The 20,229-nt window shown below is 38.2% G+C and overlaps 1 protein-coding gene across 1 annotated transcript in view; it reads right to left on the bottom strand.

Annotated features, from left to right (window-relative positions):
• csmd2 (CUB and Sushi multiple domains 2) overlaps window positions 1-20,229 on the bottom strand; it is a 309,743-nt gene that overhangs the window by 123,497 nt on the left and 166,017 nt on the right. Inside the window, exons 10-14 of the mRNA XM_053228691.1 lie at window positions 15,001-15,122; window positions 10,588-10,691; window positions 9,831-9,943; window positions 3,590-3,772; window positions 1,391-1,717 (exon numbers count right to left, since the gene is read on the bottom strand). Coding sequence (XP_053084666.1) covers window positions 1,391-1,717; window positions 3,590-3,772; window positions 9,831-9,943; window positions 10,588-10,691; window positions 15,001-15,122 — 849 coding nt within the window. The remainder of the gene's footprint in view (window positions 1-1,390; window positions 1,718-3,589; window positions 3,773-9,830; window positions 9,944-10,587; window positions 10,692-15,000; window positions 15,123-20,229) is intronic.

Here is a 20,229-nt window from a genome sequence, read left to right on the forward strand (position 1 = left end):
ATGATTAAGTGCAGATACAAGTTACAATAGAAGGAATAAAACTGCAATAATGCTTCTTCGGGAATCAAGACAAATTCAGGGCAAGGCAGTCTCTTGATCTGAAAATAACAACACCAATGAAAAAAAATGCTCAAATGTTCAAACATTTCTCAGTTATTGCAGTAGAAATGCAAATGCACACTGACTGAATTGTATCGAGGCAGGATTTGTAGAATGCTATTCATTGTGCATGGCTAAAAAGCTGCAAACAAAAGCGCAAGTAAGAAATACATTCTCAAACAAAACAATAGAGTGACAGAGTGACAGAACGAGTCACCATTTTTCAGCATAGAAAATATCTGACATGACCAACTACAATAAAGACATAATTCCAAATCTTCTTAGCCACCATTATGCCAATTATCCACAAAGAGTTATTTTCTACCTGATAAAACGCACACAAAAATGCTTCCCAGTACACAGAAGACTGGTTTCTTCACATAAACTACAATAGGTGATTCCACAACTGGGTTACCATTTGTAACCTGCAAACTTCAGAAAAATAACTTTAATAAATGTTTTTCAAATAAAGCAATAATACAGCCGAGGTACAGCACTTTTTGTCCACTATAACTACACTTTACAATGAAACCTAATCATTAAAATACTTCAAAAATCATTTATTATTTATTTAATATTTATTATTCAATTTATTATTTATTATAATATCAATTATTTTTTTCTTTAATATGTGAATCCCTTTTAAGATCTCATGCTTGAAACATCATTTTCCAGGAGTCATCCAGTGTAGGTTATGTAAAATGGTACATTTTAGTTGTGTTAACAGGAAGTTGCATCATATGAACTTCTCAAAGATCAGGAGAAGAAGAAAAAGTTCTCTCATTCTTTTTTTTATAGTGACATTGTCAAACTGAATTACATGGTCACTTTGAAAATACAAAACTGCTATCTAAATTACAGACTGAAAGTAACTGATACACACACACACACACACACACACACACATATATATATATATATATATATATATATATATATATATATATATATATATATATATGTGTGTGTGTGTGTGTGTGTATATATATATGTGTGTGTGTATATATATATATATATATATATATATATATATATATATATATATATATATATATATATATAATTCTATGCAAAAAACTCAACCCTGTTACTCAGTGAAGGGGAAAATGTATTTTATTAGCAATTATATTGTTGCCTGAGATGGGTTATCACATTTTGTTTGGTTAAATGCATGCTTTCTTAGATTTAATATTTAGAAATGATTTTTTAAAACTAAGGGATAAATGGCACCCCTGTTGTGAAGGCACCCCATAAAAGGACAAGAGAAACAGCAGGACGAGCCAGGACTTACTCGTAAAGGTGATGTTGAAGCCACGATCAGTATACGTGTGATCAGTGAGAAACTCCAGCCGTGCTACGTGTCCACTCGTGGTGATGGGCGATGGCAGAACATCTCCAGAAAAGCTGCCCAAAATGGGTGACTCAGCTTTTCCCCCGTCTTTGATGGACAAGAAGTCAAACTGTTTTTCCATGCTCAGGTCGTTGAAGGCCAGGTTGATCCTGCTCTCAGGCTTAGCAATGATCAGCCACACGCAGTGCATGTTGTTCCCGTACTCCTGAGGGTAGTTGGGCGATAGCAGAACTCCAGATGGTGTAGTGAAGTTGAAGAAGCAGGAGACTGAGAAAAGAGAAAAGGGTGATTTTTTTTTAATTGCTTCATCAGGAACATTTAACATTTTGAAATACTTATTATGCCAGTCGGTATTAAGGTCTTGTAAAACATGTTGAGTCATAACTCAAGAATAGATTTTAAAAATCTATTCTAAATACCACCTTTTGTTGATAATAATCCAAAAATGTTTTAAGAAGGAAATGTAAATGTAATAACACCAAATGGCAAACATGCTTTCACTAAACAAAGGTAACAAATATAAACATCTAACCAGCTTAGCTATTGTTAGCTAACTAGCATTAACCAATAGCTAACTTAGCTAACATTAGTTGGCTGACATTAACCACTAGCTACACTAGCTATGGCAATTACTGCCTAAGGTATCTGTTGTTAGCTAATTATAACTGCTAGCTAGCTCAGCTAATGTACACTAGACAACTAATATACCTAACACAGCTAAGTGATAGCAACTAGCTACAGTATATGGTGTTAGCTAATTAGAATTGCTAGCTACATTTGCTAATGTTATGTAGATAACATGCTTTAACTGTTAGCCAACTAAGATATTATGTAACTAACTACCATTAATCAGCTGATAACTATTGGACAGTAGTTAACTAACATTTATTTAAATACCAACTTTTAGTTTGCTAACATTCAGCTAGCTAAAGTGTTGGTCAGATATCTTGTATTAATGTTAGGTGTCAGTTTGTTAGTGAAAATATATTGCATGACATTTTGTATTGAAGGTTTGATGTTATTACATGAATTGAATACTAGATTAGTTGTAGAATAGATAACCTTAGAATAGATAATATCTGAAGCTGTGACACGATCTGAGAGGTTAAAGTTAAATAAGACCACTGCAACCAACTACACACACTTGTACTTCCAGAGGCACTTTTAAGGACCGTTTCTAGGTCTTTATCTCCATTACTCTCAGGTATGTCTAAAAATATACTTTTTATAAATGTGGATGTGTATGCAGGTCTCATCATCACTATGTACCAAATTTACTGTAATAGTTCTTTAATGAATTCTGCTTTTTCCCCCTGCCTCTTCCTTTCCACCTGTCCTAGAACATCGGGACTCATTTGCATGACCTAATTGCTGATGCTGCAATTACTAACATTATTCATTTGACACTAAGGACCAAATACAGTGCAGTGGATGAACATTTCAATTAAATTTGAACGTGTAACATGGATTAAATGCAAGTTTGATCAAAAGTCACTGAAGGTGAAATTTTGTCAGATGCTTAAGTGCAGAGACATTTATTAACATTTGCATAGTAACTCATGACACTCAGTAGGCAAATCGAACAGATGTAAATGATTCATGATGAAGTGGTAATTGAATGCATTAGGCTGCCTTTACACTAGAGACTTTTATATAGAAAAAGTGCTGGCCAGAACACCTGTATTATGAAAAAAGCAGTTTATGGGCTGTGCACACGGTAACCATAACATTACTGTTAGCTAATTAGCTAGATTTATTAACAACAAAGATTGGATTGATTTCCCAAAATTTAGCTTAACTATGGCAAGGAGGAAGCTTTGCGTTCTGCACTGAAAGATCTCTAATTCGGCAAAATCTCCAATGCCTTAAAAATCCTTCTTTTCATTCTCTAACAAGACCACCATCTGTCCACCATGTTTGTTTTCCTCGTTTGCCGCTCAAGCCATGACCTTATTGGTTGGGTGATAAATAGTGCTTGATGTCATGCTGTGTTTCCTCTTAAAGGTTGAACGTTAAAAAAAAAATAAATAAAAAATTTTAAGGCATTCCACCATGAAAAAAAAATGCTGGCTGTGACAGTTTCCCATAGTTTTATAAGTAAAATAAAAATTAGAATGAAAGAGAAATAGCAGCACTTACACACACAGCTGGGTTTCTTGGCTGACCATTGGTTGTTCTTCTGACAGGTGATGTTCTTCTTCCCCACCAGCTCAAAGGCAGGTAGGCATTCAAAATACAGTCTGTCTCCGTGCCTGAAGCCTGTGCCTTCTCGCTTGCCGTAGGCTGGAATTCCAGGGTCTCCACACCCTCCCTGGTCGATTTCTAATAGACAAGGCAAAGAAACAAGTTGGAAAGTGTGTTTATGACGCAAAGAATCATAAAGCTGCGAATACAAAAAGTCAATACAACACAATCCAAGCAGTTGGCGCCAAGAGAAGGAAAGCCTTCTTCTAGCCCCTGAACTTGAGTAAAGGTCAGGAGAGTGAACTGTGCTTTGATAGAGACTACCCTTACAGTATGATCCATCCTTGCCAAAGAGGAAGTCAAGTGGAAATGATAACTTCTATAATGTCAGAGCAGTGAGCTCGGAGGTGACAGACTGAGCATGAGTAAGGGAAAGAGGTGAGGAGAGGGAAATTATAGGCAGACAGTCATGTCAAAACCTTTTTTGTGTACTCTGATTTTGCCTCCATACAGCTGCACTTGAGAGAGTTTTGAAAAAAAAAAAACAATAAAAAAACCAAAATAGATTCAAGCAATGTCTCTAGACAGGTCAAGTAGCTCATTTTTGGCTGGCACTGCATGTGAGCTTTATGAATTCCTATGCAGGATACGCAGGATCTCGTTAAGAATTTAACCTGAACTTGCTCTTGATGCTGTATGAATAGAAGGACTGGTTTGTTTGGACAGAGCAGCATGTAATTATGTCCTGACTACATCCTCATAAAGAATGTCTCAGCATGCACCTAATTTAGAAACTCGAGAAAGTGGACGTGATCTATTCTAAGCCATTCTGTCAACATGCACGGCGAGCGCAATCTACATTTATGCGACTGCCGTTTGTGGAGGCATTTTGGAAGTCAGTTTCGAAAGTGTTGAGTTTTGTCTCTCTCTCTATTTCTCTCTCTCTCTTGTTTCTCTCGTGCCAAGAGCATGTCACATGCATGCAAACTGGCCATGTCATTACTCTTGTCTCTGACTGGCCCACACTTTTAATGAATTCCTTTTTCTCTCTCTCTTCTCCTCATCCTTCTACCTGTCGTGGCATGCCAAGCCTCATTTGTGAGCTGAAGGGACTGAAGCAAAATGCAGGGAAGGCACTGAGAAATTAAAGACAGGAGAGAAATGTGTACGAGAGTTTTGTCTCTACGGAGAAAAGAAATCAGAATAACACAATTCTGAAAAATGTGTGCCAGGGGCTTCAGTGGGAATATTACGAGAGATGGTGAATATGGATGTTCTTCTCCATCACAAACCATTCCCACCCCCCTCCCAAGAGATTACTATGAGTTCACTAGAATCTCTTCACTCTTCTCAGTGCTGCTTATAACTGCACAGGGGAGAGTAATATGGGAGGGAATAAGATGAGGGAAACTGCTGAGCCACCACCTTAGATATGGAAAGGTGTGTAGAATAAGCACTTGTGCTAAACACTAAGCTCATTGCATTGTCTGCTTTGTCTAATATAGTTGTAGTAGCCAAAATCCTTACTCAAGTATAATATTGTTACTTTAAGAAAATAATGACTCAGGTAAAAGTGAAACAAGTCACCGAAATAACTACATGAGTTACAGTATTCAGTACTCAACTCAGTATGAACAAATTTATTTGTAAATCATTTGCAGGAGTATTTATACAAGAAATTGGTATTCATGGTATTCATGAAGATCCAGTTATTTCAGAAAAATGCTTCCTATGAGAAATCCTGAGTTTGTATAAATTTACATATAAGGAGACTCACTAATGTAAACCTCGACTGATAGGCTTCAATTTGTTCCTTCCTTTTTATATACAGATTGTGCTGCCAAGTGTAATAGCATAGTTGTTTCAATGGCACACAGAAATGTCAATAAAAGTTCATATTAATATATTCATATTACATTTCATATTTCATATCAGTCATTTCATATTAATGACTTGAAAGAGAGCAATCCAAAAGAAATCCACTAATTAACTTATGCTAGGACAAATAAATGGTGAAGGAAAATAGGGGAAGAGTCAGTCTGTGTCTATGTTGTGCTTAGGGAGCGCTCTTTTCAACGTTTAGTCGTCATTTTGTCATTAAATGTAAATCAGAGGTGCCATGAATGCTCTTGGTACTTTATAGATGGTACTTTTGTACATCTGGTAAGAATTTTCCTTCACAATTTTACTAAATGATTGATTAATAAGGCCAAGGCACCAGTGATCATGGTGACGAGATTAAAACTATTCAAGGAAAATAAATAAATACAAAAATGATTTTTACCTGTATATTAACCCATGTATGATAGCTTGCAGAAGGTGCACTGTATGTGAAATAATGTTATGCATAGATGTAAGGACAGACATTAGCAGTTAGTTTTCTTTCAGACTAGAGCTATCACAGTTCTTTAAAATCACTATTAAAATATTATTCATATGCATTGCACTGAACCTTCTCTGATTTAGAGGATCTGAAAGCTGCTCAAAGGATATGAAAGAGGTTGGAGATAATTATAAATGCAAAGGGTGGGCATACAAGTTATAAGAGAATATATGCAGTCCCCTCCAAAAGTACTGGAACGGCAGAACCAATCCTTTTGTTTTTGCTATACACTGAAGACATCTGGGTTTGAGATCAAAAGATGACTGAGGCGACAGATCAGAATTTGAGCTTTCATTTCTTGATAGTTACATCTATAGTATATGTGTTAAACAGCTTATAACATGGCGCTTTTGGCAGCAGACCACCCAATGTTTAGGTGAGCAAAAGTATTGGAACACACAGTCTTACAGTAATTTAAAGTAAATAACTCTAAATATTTGGTAGAATATGCCTTGCTTGCAATAACTGCTCAAGTCATTGGCCCCACTGACATCACCAAACTGTTGCATTGTTCTCATGATGCCTTTCCAGGATTTTGCCACATCTTCTTTCAGTTGTTGTTAGTTTTGGGGGTTTTCTCCCTTCAGTCTCCTCTTCAGGAGGAGAAATGCATGCTCAATTAAGTCAAGATCTGGTGATTGACTTGGCCAGTCTAAAACTTTCCACTTTTTCCCCTGATGAAGTCCTTTGTTGTGTTGGCAGTGTGTTTTGGGTCATTGTCTTGCTGCATGATGAAGGTCATTCCAATTCGATTGAATGCATTTCTCTGTAGATGGGCAGGCAGAATGTTTCTGTAGACTTCTTAATTCATTCTGTTGCTACCATCATGAGTTGCATCATCAATAAAGATTAGTGAGCCTTCTGGGCTTCATGTTGGTTTGTCCTTTTTAACAACAAATGCAGTCTTCACAGGCTCAAACCAAGAGTCGACATTCAGAGCTAGTGGAGTTTAAACACCAGCAGATCCTGAGACATTAAGGGGTTAAAACTACTCATACAAGTACAATATATTTTAAAATGTGCTACAAGTAAATGTAGTGAGTACTACAATCTCAGGTGCTGTATGTGTCATATTGTATGAACATCTTCTAAACAACTTGCAGCAATGTGGGAGTGTATGACACAGTGCCGCCTGATTTTCTGTATCTCTGCATTCATAACATGGGCTACAGTAATGGAGACTCATATACATGGTCACAGCCAGCAGGCAAGACAGAAGGCCTCTGACAGTTCTACACAACCTCTCTCTCTCTCTCTCTCTCTCTCGCTGTTGTCATGGTGTGTGTACACACATCCTGCATGTCAGAGCTGCTGCAGATGTCCTCTGTCTGGTACAAAATGCCGTCTCTCTCTCACTAGGAGCTGACATGTGCACTTTCACAAGGCTTGATATTTCTTATTTACCCATTTCAATTTTCCACTGATTTATTTTCCTGTCACTTTCCTCTTTTTTTTTCTTTTGCAAATCCAGATGGAAGTCACTGACTTCCTAGTGAAGGATTACTAATAATGCAGGAAGGCAAAAGTCCAAATAAATTCACCCAGCCTTGCAAAATGTGGAAATGCTTTCCTAAATGCAACTGAAGTCACCATTCAGTCGAGCTCATACTTTACGTATACATGCTCATAAGTGTTTTTGGCATGTAGTATGTGTGTCATGCGCACTCGTGATTTATATTTTCAATTTTAAATTTTAATATTTAAAATTGATTTTACCATGAACATTAAGCATACTGAATTTGCACACTGAAATTCAGAAGTCCTGTCATGCATGACAAATTAGAGCTTGTGCCCCCTTTGGGGCTCTGCAGTTAGAATATCTAGGGAAGATGGGATAAAAAATAATGGAAGAGGGAGGGATAAGAAGCTCAACATCTCAAAAGCCTGAAGTGGTAAAGGAGACGTCTGTGACACGCGTCTCGTTGCGCTTGCCTTAACAGGAGAAAAGATCATAAATGCACCAGGGGCAGTAATGAGGCATTTGTTGTCTCTTTAATGCCCTTTAGTGATTCTCGGAAATCCCTTGTTCTTAATGTCAAAAACAACTCATTATAATTTTGAATATCAACACGAACATTTATCTCCAACCGAGTGAGTGAGTTAGAGACAGAGACAGTGATAGAGAGAGCACCTGCATTTGAGCACTATGCATCCAACAATTATGTCAAATCTATGGAAATAAGAATTAAAATAATTTGGGGAAATATTTCTGAAGGAGAAAGATTAAAAGAGATTCTTCAACTTCAACTTCAACTTCATTAAGTCTGTCTCATTGTTTTAATTATGTTGGGGGTATTTACTCTGCTCTACTTTCCTGTTATTTTGCAGATTAAAAAAAAAGGCTCAGTGCAAATCTAGAGCAAAATGTGCCAATTCCCAGTAGCAGCTAGATACAATTGTTAAAAATCCTAACAATAATAAAAGTTTAAAAAAATCCTAGGGTGTTCATAGACTCCCAATGAACCAATAAGAAATTATTAACATGCTATCTCGTTTTTAATTCATGAAGAAATTTCCAATGAGCCTGGCGTCCAGACATGACCCCTTCATGTCTGAAGAGAGAAACATTATGCGGAGGAAGTATGACGAATTGTGTGAGTTGGATAAAAAAAATCATGCTGTGCTGTCATGGTAGACAAATCCACACAGATTTTGGCAAGCAGCATCATTACAGAGGTAGAGTGAACTGAGGGGAGACGCTTCTAAAGATGTAGAGGGGTGAAAAAGCCCCTCAGAAAGAGATACTGTGCATTATTAAACAAGAGCTTCTCTTTCCTCTCATCTCGAAATGAAGAAATATTTAATAAGAGGTAGGCTAAAGAAGAAGAACAAAGCTTTAGAAATACTAGTAGGAGTTATGATGACAATTGTGGTGGCTTTTTAAGCAAGATGAAAGGTTATTTTCCACCACAATTAAAGGAAAACACAATGTAGAATGGGGAAAAATGAACAGAAATGGCAGAGTGAAAATATCCGTGAAAAGATCATCACCTTTTTAGGTCAACTGTCCTGGTTGCTTGGCCGAATAATATCCTCTTTACTGGTCACTGACTGCTGGTAGACGGGCTCCTCTAGGCACTCACAGTCTGCCATATTCTTACCATTTTTCAGTAATGGATTTAAAGGGGCTACACAGCATGTTCAAAGTTTGGGATGTTTTTTTATAACCAACCCCTAACCGATAATTTTCAAGAACTTTGTCCAGGACTTGTTTTCATAGCTTCATGAAGGTCTTTGTTTAGAGATGTCCTCTAACAAGCTCTAAGGCCAGGTCTATTTATATTGCGATCATGTGACACTTTAATTGCACACATTAAATAATTATGTGCCTTTTGATGGTGACAGATTGGGAATAAATACTTATGCAAGGCGCTGTATATATTATCATTAAATGTAGTTTTGAGAATGGATTACACATATTGTACATAAGTTTGTAACATGCACTCTTTCACACAAATAATCACACACAATCCTTGTTTACACAAAAATACCAGACATACCATTTTCTAAATTGTGTCCACTGACATGGCCATGACACTAAGTAGAGTAGATAGAGCACCAGAAATGAAGCACTACCAGTTTTAATTGAGATGCTGGAGAACTGCCATTTTGTCTACTCGTGGAAACACTTCACTAGACGGTGAGTTATTTACAGATACAGATAATGGCAGAATGCTAGAATCTTTTCTCAAAGCCAAACCAGAACCAATGCATAACGTTAACTTCTCTCATAACAAGTCCACCAGTCCATGCCAATAAACAACTGGACCACAATATTATGCTTTTTTGTCTATGTGTTCTGATCTGACTTACCCTCATAAGACACTTTGAATCCCAAGGACCCACTGGTGTCATCTGTCTTGAAATTAAGCCACATCTGATGACTGGTGCTCACCACCAGGTCTGGAGTGTTGGTTCCTGACAGCCTGGAAATAGAAATAGGATTCAGAAAACATGCCTCATTTGGTAAGTTTAGTGCACAGTCTGATCCTAATGTACTCTATACCAAAGGCTCTGGCTGATTATGGAGTTTCTCTGGCTCTGAGATTATGGGGCTCACTAATTGAGCACATTAGGCCATTTGAGGTTTTGAGCACCCAGAAAGAGCAAGAGAAAGAGAGAGAGTACCTAGGGATGCCATAATGCTCAGCTACTGCACGAGCACTCTCAAGGCTCTGCCAGAGAGCGCACATAAAACAGCATCAATAAAACTTTATGTACACCATAAATTTCAGCACAATTAATAACAACACTCTGAGAAACATTCCACAGCATCTGGTAAGGCAAACTGCATTACGGGCATCAATATGCAGCAAGCTTTTTTTTCTGGAGGCGTGATCTTCTTGTAACATTGAGAGCCAAAGTGATTGGCACTTGAGTGCGGGGTATTTCTCCCATCCGCTGTTACTCAGAGGGCTGATGAAACGAAGAGAAACAGAGTGAGAGGAGAAGGAGGAGGAGGAGGTATGGAGAATGTGAGAGTTAAAAGAGGAGAGTATCAAGGAGAGAAAGAGAAATGAAAGCAATAGAGAGTAACAAGTACAAACATGCCAGAGACAAAAGTACTCACACATGAAAGACGGTCCTTTGGTCCCCAATTACGGCTCCATCGCCCACAGTCAGAGTGTCATAGCCACGCTCCAGGTCAAAGTCCTCAAAGGTCAACTTTATTACCTGCACACAAGCCCATCAGCTTCATTACTGCACATATCAGCAGCCGGTCTATAACACCTCCACTATCCATTTGTTCATTTACGCTTTCACCTATCAAGCTCACCAGCAGTTCAATTTCACATCAGCAAAGCGCTATTGGACCTGAACTACTTCCTGTTTCTATATTACTGTAGCTGAATCTGTGCTCAGAACAGAACTATGAAACAGTCTGGGATCACTGAAGGTAAAGTTGATGATTACAGGTATGTTACAGCAGCCCCAAGTTGTGGTTTGTCAAAGCATCCCAGTGGCGAGGACAACATGCAAACGAATAGTGAAACAATGTGGCAGAGTTGAGTGAAACACCCACAAGCACCCAATAGAGAGTGATCTGAGTGGCACAAAGTGAAAAATCACTTCCATTTTTTTTGTTAAAGAACAAAAAATGAGTTTTAGAACACCATCTGTTGAAGAACCAACTGGCACTGACATTAAAATGGTGGAAATTATTAATTAAGTATAGATGTTTTTTTTTTCTGTCTGATTGAATGCAGTTTGGGCTGTATTGAGAGTTGGCAACTTAACTTCAAAATTTACATTAATATTTACTTGGATGGGGGTCATGGTGGATTAGTCGTTAGCACATTTGCCTTGCACTGCCAGGGTTGAGGGTTCAAATCTCGTCTCCGTACGTACTACGGAGCTTGCGTGTTCTCCCCGTGCTTTGGGGGTTTCCTCCAGGCACTCCGGTTTCTGCCCCCAGTCCAAAGACATGTACTGTAGGCTGATTAGCATCTCTGAATTGTCCATAGTGAGTGAATGAGTGTGTGTGTGTGCGATTGTGCCCTGTGGTAAGTTGGCACTCCATTCCCCCACCTTATGCCCTGAGTCCCCTTGGATATGCTACAGGTTCCCCGTGACCCTAAGCAGGATAAACAGTACAGAAAATGGATAGATGGATGGATTTACTTGGGTTACACAGCTGCATAAGTTGATTTTCCGGGATCTCCATTCAGATTAAAGTGCCAATTTTATTTTCCCGGATATTTCTCCCTACGTTTATATCTTACCCACCAGCCAGCTCTACCCATCATATGACAGCTACCAAAAGCTAACATGCTTCCTCCAAGAGAAACTGTCCAGCTGACTGCTCATGCTGTGTCACAGGGCGGCATAACCCTGTGAGGAAAGCTCTAACCTGCTCTGCTGGACTCTTAGTCACGGACGACTGAATCGTCAGGATTCAAACTCACAATCTACACTGTTAAGGTGAACACTTTTCTATTGCATCACTCAGGAGCCCAAGTTGCCAAATTTTTCTTACACAGAAACATCAAGAAAGAAACTGGGAAAAAGACTGGGTTGCTCAATAGTGTCTACCACCACCTTTGAACCAAACACTTGCCTTTAACACTGAAAAAATTTGAAGGATAGAAAATGTGGATTAAAGAAGCAGATAGTGTTTTTTTTTCTTTGCTGTGCAAATGCAAAATGATGTAGCATAAAAGCAAGAGACAATTAAACAACGAAACTGAAAAAGGCGATTGATGATTTATAAATGAAAAGATGGCAAGCACTCAAATTCTACTGTTTTACACAAACTCTGCCGTGCATGCACAAATCCCACACAACTATCCAAGTAGTGCTTAAGTCAGAGGTCTGAATACTGATGTATACAATTTCAGTATTAACTCCTCACTACATGTATTGAACTCAGCTCTGAACATGGCCCATTGTCAATAAACATGGCTGTGCACAGGACAAACACCACAAAATGTTAGGGAAAGATGTGCTGTCTAGTCTCCTGTTTCAAATTGTCTTCCACATTTCTGCCAAACTCTTAATGTTTGGAGGCCAGATCCTAATGAAAAAGCTTATATAAATGCAAATTGCATTCTGTCCTATGGTAAACATGGTGGGTAATGAAAATTGCCAGAGGTGAGGAGGCAGCATTCTGGGTCAGATCTTAGACAAATGGAGTTTCATCTTGCATTTTCTCTTCCTCATCCGTTTTTCCGGCTCTGTTTGTCCTCGCCATGTCATCCTCAGTAAGTAAGGCCTGCACTTTCTTGTGGCCTCATGGGAAACAGTGGGTGTGGTATTGATTGACAGTTTTATGGGCAGACAGTAAACACAGTAGACTCTCTGTGGGTTTCTGAGAGCTTGTAATCTCCTGAGCTCTAATCTTCTTTCATAGAGTACAAAATGCTGGGAGCAAATATGAACTTATGGTATGCTGTGAAGGACGGCACTGATCTGCTGCCTGGGAACTCAGAGCACTGGGGCAACTCGGAACTGCTGAGTAAATGATCCAGAGGAGCAACACAATAATGCCTAGAGAGATATTTATATTTATGTAGTAAATGATCTGAATCTATCCAACTCAATTTTACTCAAAATTCATAGGAGGTCATGTGACAAGTGGCAATGCTTTCCAGGGATTTCATATGAATATATTTGTAATAATTCAATAATAACCAATAACCAAGCCAACATATAACCTAATATATTGTTAGATTTTTATATATTTGATTTTACAGTACCGTAACTATGTAGCATTTAATAGGTAAATATGTAGTAATAGCAAGTAATGATTAGTCCATAGGGGCGCTACATAGACTAGTTGACAAATACATTCACTAGTCACTGAAACAAACAAACAAACAAAAAAAAGAATCATCTAAAGCTACTCTGTTAGTCTGAAAATATTTCATACTATATCAAATCTACAGACAGCTGCACAAAACTACACAGGCACTATATTTTCTTTTGCTATGGACCTTTAACACTTTAGTACACTTTGCATGAAGTGGAGGTGTACGCGAAATCATGCAAGATCCCAATCAGCTAGTTTAGAGTCAGCTCAGCGATGGAGATGGAGGCCATACTCACCAGGGAATAGTTTCATACTATGTTTCAAACACTGTGTTACACAAAATGGTCAAAATCATGACAAGGCAGTCATTCTTACTATTTACTGCTGTTGTAGAAAGTAAGAAGCAAAAATGCGTTTCACCGAAACTCAAAATTGAGAGAGGGACTAAAGCTGGAGTGAATTTTCGACAAATGAGATTCTCTTCAGAGATGCAGTAAATACTAATCAGGTGGCTCAAGATAAAGAAAAAGACAAACACTGATAATTAAAGCTGGAATAAATACCACAAGTAATCTGCCATTGCTGCCTGTGAGCAGATAATTCCTCTTTTACTGCTTCCATGGGATCCGTTCTTCTAGAACAGAAAGTCTAGACTCACATATTGACTCTGTTAGGGGGAATCATTTCCAAGTATGTCCTGCCACTCTAACATCCATCCATCCTGCTTTCTCTCATTTTCTGCTTATGAATACAACCATTTCTCTATACGCTCAACAGATGCTCAGATCAGCCTTGGTAAGACTTGATCTGTTCATTTTACTCATTTTCTTAGCTGGCTTGGGTTTCAGTCTCTAACCATTTGCCAAAACATGTTCTAAATATAATTGTACAGAATGCTTTAGTGTCTATGTAATAATGTAAAAAACTATGTAATAATTTACAGAGATATTGGCAAATTATATTTCACACACTTTCAGCTTCAACAACTTTTCCAGTGATCAAATGTAAAATTTATTATGAGTGTACTCACACTGCGACAAAGACTCACTGTAGCTTAGATTTCAAACGAAAAAGCTAAATAAATCGAATGCTAGCAGTGACTATGAGCAATGTCAAGCGGGCTGATGTCTCAGTGCAGAGAGAGTGTGGGGGTTCAGGCACTGGCTCAGCTGTAGCAAATACAATGCTCGTTGTCAGGTACATTTCACATAGTCCCAGTTTTGCCTCAATATCACGGCTGACCTCACGTCTCCTCTATGTGCCATTGTGGGCGACACAAAAATAGAACGTCATTACGATTGGAAAGAGTAAGAACAGCCATGCTCCATCTTCATCTGCACAGCTCTCCCAGAGCACAGGCAGTGTTGAGTCCCCTCCCCGTTTCTCCCTTCTGAGCTAGCGTGATAAGAGTAGAGATTTGTAAAACCATTTGTTTGAGCCCAGAGAAAGAAATCTGGCAAGCGAGCCGGAGCGTGGCCTTGAACTGGGCTCCAAAGTCAACACTATGGCTTTGTCACTCCTATAATAGCACGCTCAACATGACACCAGTGTCCTCCTTTAGTTCTCTATTCCTTTAACCTTTCCCTTTCCTCAGCTTCAGTCATGTGATCAATATCCTATCAACATCAATATCTATAGCCCATAAAGGAAAGATTTGCCACAAATCAAAACTAATAGAGGGGTCCACAAGAGCCATCATGTGTGAAAGCAAATGGTGTTTCATAGAGGACGTACCTTGGAGGGGTCTGAAGCAGTAATGATCCAGGTGCAGTTGGCATTGTTATCATATTGGACTGGGAAGTTGGGAGATGTGATGACACCACTGGGGCCTCGAAGCTGGCCTCCACACATGGGTGCTGAATGAGAGAGAGAGAGAGAGAGAGAGAGCGAGAGAGAGTAATTACTGTATCTAAGTCCATTTTATTATTGAGCAGGTTTAAAACGAACTGTATTTATGTTGCGGCTTGGAAAATCTTTTTTTTTTTTTTCATTTACATTTTCTACTATACTTCTGAAAATTACATACATTCCTGAATTGAAATATGTTTTTCTTTGCATGTACTGTAACCACAAGTAAACCTTTATCTTTTTAAAATCTGGTCATCCCAAAAAGTGAAAAAGGAGAAATTTGCATGTTAAGAGTTAATACGATTCCACTGAAAGATGCCCCACCTACCTCTACATTTACAGCCTAATCTACTCATGGAAAAAATAATTACAAGTTATAATTTCACAATGGGGAAGGAATCATCAGCATTATCCACATCAGTCTCTGTCTCATCACCAGAGGTAAAAGTCACTCACGGCATTTAAACTCAAGCCTCACTGCTGTCTCTTCACTCCACTGATCTCAGCTGACACTAACATCAGTGTGGGAATAGTCGCTGATTACTTCAGTCCGTTCTGTTCTGTTGATTAAATCTCTTATTATTAACGCTAATGTAAGTCATCTAAACCTTTTTAAAACTTTGCTGCTGTCATCTGGAGAGAGTTTATAAGCACTCTTCTCTGTTTTGATGATGATGTGATGGAGCAGAAGAATCACAGCCATTTTGACAGTTGGTATCTCATTACAAACCGAACTGATCTTTACGCACACTGACTGTATTTACTGCTGTGTTTGTTAAACTGATATGATATACACATTTATAGAAGTCCATAGCTTGAAATTTGCAGCAATTATTCAAGTCAAAAATACAACTGAATAGTCTCTGTAAACCAATTGCACAGTTTTACATTGTTGATTTGTATTTAATTAATTTAGTATAACCTGTATTGTTATTTTACCAAAAGTTGTACAAATAAAATATGTGATTTGTATGCATTTTGTGATTGTGCAGTACTTCTTCCTGGAACCGCTCAGCACAAAAACAAGCATTAACTTCCTAATGTAAGCTGGGGAAAACAACACATCTGTGGGCACATCTGCAGGGATTTATGTGCTCCCAATGTTTCTGAAAATGTGCTCTTCTAAAAGAGTTCACTTAAGGGCAATTACCTGTTTTTCAGCACAGCGTATGAACTAATGCACCATGGTAGCATGCTCAGTGATTTAAGAAGGTAATAATAGTTGGACAGGCTTGGATTAAAGCCAATATTTGAAAATTACAGTAAATATTATTTTCCATGTTGCCAAAAACTGCTTTATATCAGGCTGTTTTTTTTTTTTTTTTTTTACCACAACACAAAATGAGCCATGCGTTGGAGAGACCTTATGAGGTTTATATACTTTGGAAAACAACATGACTTTTCTGTGACTTTCCATATTTTTGTAGTTTGAAATTTGAGTAGAGTCTTTTATGCAACTTTTGTGTCCTCTAGGAGGACTTTAAGCCCTCCCAAAATGAAAGTGCTCGCTGCTTAATGAGGAAGGAGGGCATAGTCAGTGTTTGCAGTAAATGAACAAGTCTGCAGGTCTGGGACTAGCAGCAGCTCTTTAATGAGCTATGTCTGAGGTGAGCTCCTCAGGGGGCTAGACACACACACACACACACACACACACACACACACACACACATGCTCGCACACACACACACACACACACACACACGCGTCCTCACATACTTAAGGTGGGTTGACAAGTTGACATTAAAGAATAAATCTTTTAGAAAGTTAATTAGCACCATGGCCCACTGACCACAGTTTTCACCTTCATATTATAATACATATAATCTCTGGTCTTTGGTATTTTACTTAATTTCTGTTATGGGTCATTCACTCAAGGTTTTCTTTTTTTCAGGTTAGATACCTCTATGGTTAGTGGTGATGTCATTCTATCTAGAGACTATGTAACATGTAACATGAAAATTAAAGAAAAAATATTAATCTTTATAATTAACATGTGACGTCCAAGATTTATTTTATAAGTTGATATAGTTGATGTTTTTTGTAGTTTATATAATATGTTTCACCAACATGTTGATCTATTTTCACTTTTTTCACTAGTTAAAGGTGTTCTACCTATTCGACTGCCTGCTGTTTGGGATTTAGCCCTTGCTTCGTCTCTACCTAAAGAGAGCGATGCAGCAGCACTTTACTCCTTTAGTCTGTCTAGCACTCCCACCTCCTCATCTGTACATTCTGCTCAAATGAGTAAGGCTCCAAAGCTTCAGCTTTCATACTAATGCCACCATCACCGCCATCATGCTTGTCGCCACATACATTGCTAACTAGCATTTTACCGAGGTAGGGCCAGTGTGCTCATCCTCAAGTTCCACACTGCAGTCGGGTGGCTAATCTATCTTCAGACACATATGGATAGCTAAATAGATATAGTTCTGCTCTGTTTTATTAGAATTAAAGAATTAAATAAGTTTTTCTTTCTTTCTTTTTTGGAATTATATTCACTTTCAATAATACTCAAGTACAGTATAAATATGCCAGAATAATGCTTAAGTATAGTAGCAAAGTTACGATCTCCCCTCAGTCCATTCTCATTCAGCTCCCTACCTCTGAACTATATTTTTCCTCACTTCTAAGTTATTTAGTGGAAAAGTGAAAAAAAAAAAAGAAATAAACAGAGCAGATTAGATTCGATTCAATAATTAGATAATCACCTTTATTCTATGGAGGTGTTTCAAGCCCATTCTGGCTGAATTGGATCAGTGTTAATTTTAACACCAGGGTTCCTAAGTGTTTTAACAGTAGAAGAAAGCAGAAGAGTTTGCAAACAAAGTAGTCTGGAGAAGCCTTTGCTAAAGAAGATGATATTGACTTGAACCTGCTGAGACTTACTGCCAAAGAGCCACTTTCGACCACTGAAAGTTTCATTAACTGGGCAAAAAAAAATCATAGCTCATATATTGTTTTGCTCTTTGTAAAAAGTGACTCCATCTCATGTTACTATAGCTTCTCTCTTATGGATTGTACAGTTTGCATTGATGTGATCAGTTACACTATACCCTGAAGCATAGATCACTTTGCACATAATCCAATAACAAACTTAAATCTCAAAGTATGGCCACCATATAGTTTATTGACCGCACAACAGAATATCACTGTCGTCAAACATCTTTAAATCATTGAAATAACCTTTTTTTACTTTGTGATGTTTTGTCTGACATTCATTTTCTTCTATCTGTGTTTCTCTCTTTTCTGGCTTTTCTGTAGCTATTTGCAATTAACAGGCGGTTTTTGAGTAACCTGGCATTTACTAGTGTTCGATGAAACAAGACGAATAATTCCTGGAAAAGAGACAATTGATTGGAACAGGTTTCAAAATGCACAAGCCAAATATCACCACTCTTCACATAACTAATGGGGCTACAGTGCAGAGCAGCGGGGTGTCTCTGCTAGTAAATACCTTCTCCATTTGAGATCTATTCCTCTTTTCTGCACAAGGGCAGAGTCCAATACTCTCCAAGAGCTAACCAACCAATAACTGATCATTAAACAATCAAAGACAAAACTGCAACCACAGTCTTCCATCTCAGAGCTGTCCAACTAAGTTTCTCTAGCAGTCTGTTTAGCCACGGCATCCACTGTGCCGAGGCTGTTGGAGTAACAGAGGGGATGTAGTGTGCTAATGAAAGACTAATAGTCCACAGTGTGATGAATGATATTGCAGAAATAAATCAATATCACAAGGCCAAGGAGCACATATTAACTATTGTGTATGTATGTGTGTGTATTAGTATATACTGTGTGTGCATTTGTGTGTGTGTGTATTTGTGTGTGTCTCAGAGAGGGGTAGAGGACACAGTGTAACCTAGATGAGGAAATTGGAATGAGAGGAATCTGTAGGCTGCAGGGCAGACATCAATGCACTATGGGTTACCTGAAGATAAAGTGTATTAACCTGTATGACATCTTTTACCATACTCACATCTGGTTCAGTATAATCCCTACAGGCCTAATGTATGGTGTAAGGAGCCAAAGACACACAAATATACACCTTAGAACCCATAGGGATTTAACCCAATGTTTTGAGTCCCTTGAAATGAATGCATTTTATATGTGCATCAACAAGTTTTCACTTCATATATGAAGTCCATGGGACAAACAGAGGACATGTTCATTATCATGAATGTGCAGTGCTGCATGATGCATTTAAAGCATTAATTCATGCATTCATTGACCCTTACTAACTGCCTTGTGAGGGTTGTGGTGGGTTTAAATTAGGCTCCTAGTTTGTTTATATTCTGAGAAATAGAGCCAACTAAATTTGTTAGAAAATCCCACATGCATGTACAAACTCAAATAATAACTGTGTGAGTAGGGAATAAATGAAAAAGGAACCCATGCACCTCTTGATTTGAGACCAACTATGACCAATTGTGTGTGTGTGTGTGTGTGTGTGTGTGTTTTCCAGTGTTCCTAGGGGAACAGGATATAGGGGTTTAGGCCATGTTCATTATGGGTTTAAATCTAAATACTTTGAGCACTAAACAGATACAGATATTTCCACTGTGTTACACGCATAATATATACAGTCAGGTCCATAAATATTGGGACAGTGACACAGTTTTGGTAATTTTGCCTCTGTACACCACCACAGTGGATTTGAAATGAAGCAGTCAAGATGTGACTGAAGCGTAGACTTTCAGCTTTAATTCAAGGGGTTTAACAAAAATATTGCATTAACCGTTTAGGAATTACAGCCATTTTTTACAGAGTTCCTCCATTTTCACAGGCTCAAAAGTAATGGAACAATTGACTGATAACCAGTTTCATGGCCAGCTGTGGCCTGTTTCCTCCTTATATCATGATAAATTAAGGAGATAAAAGGTCTGGAGCTGATTCCAAGTGTTGAATTTGCATTTGGTAGCTGTTCATGGGAACTCTCAATATGCCGTCCAAAGAGGTGTTGATGCAAGTGAAGGAGGCCATCATTAGGCTGAAAAACCAAAACAGACCTATCAGAGAGATAGCAGAGACTTTAGGAGGGCCAAATCAACAATTTGGTACATTCTTAAAAAGAAGGAATGCACTAGCGAGCTCAGCAACACCAAAAGGCCTGGGAGA

Source organism: Pangasianodon hypophthalmus, chromosome 23, assembly GCF_027358585.1.
Source record: "Pangasianodon hypophthalmus isolate fPanHyp1 chromosome 23, fPanHyp1.pri, whole genome shotgun sequence".
Classification (NCBI taxonomy): Eukaryota; Metazoa; Chordata; class Actinopteri; order Siluriformes; family Pangasiidae; genus Pangasianodon; species Pangasianodon hypophthalmus.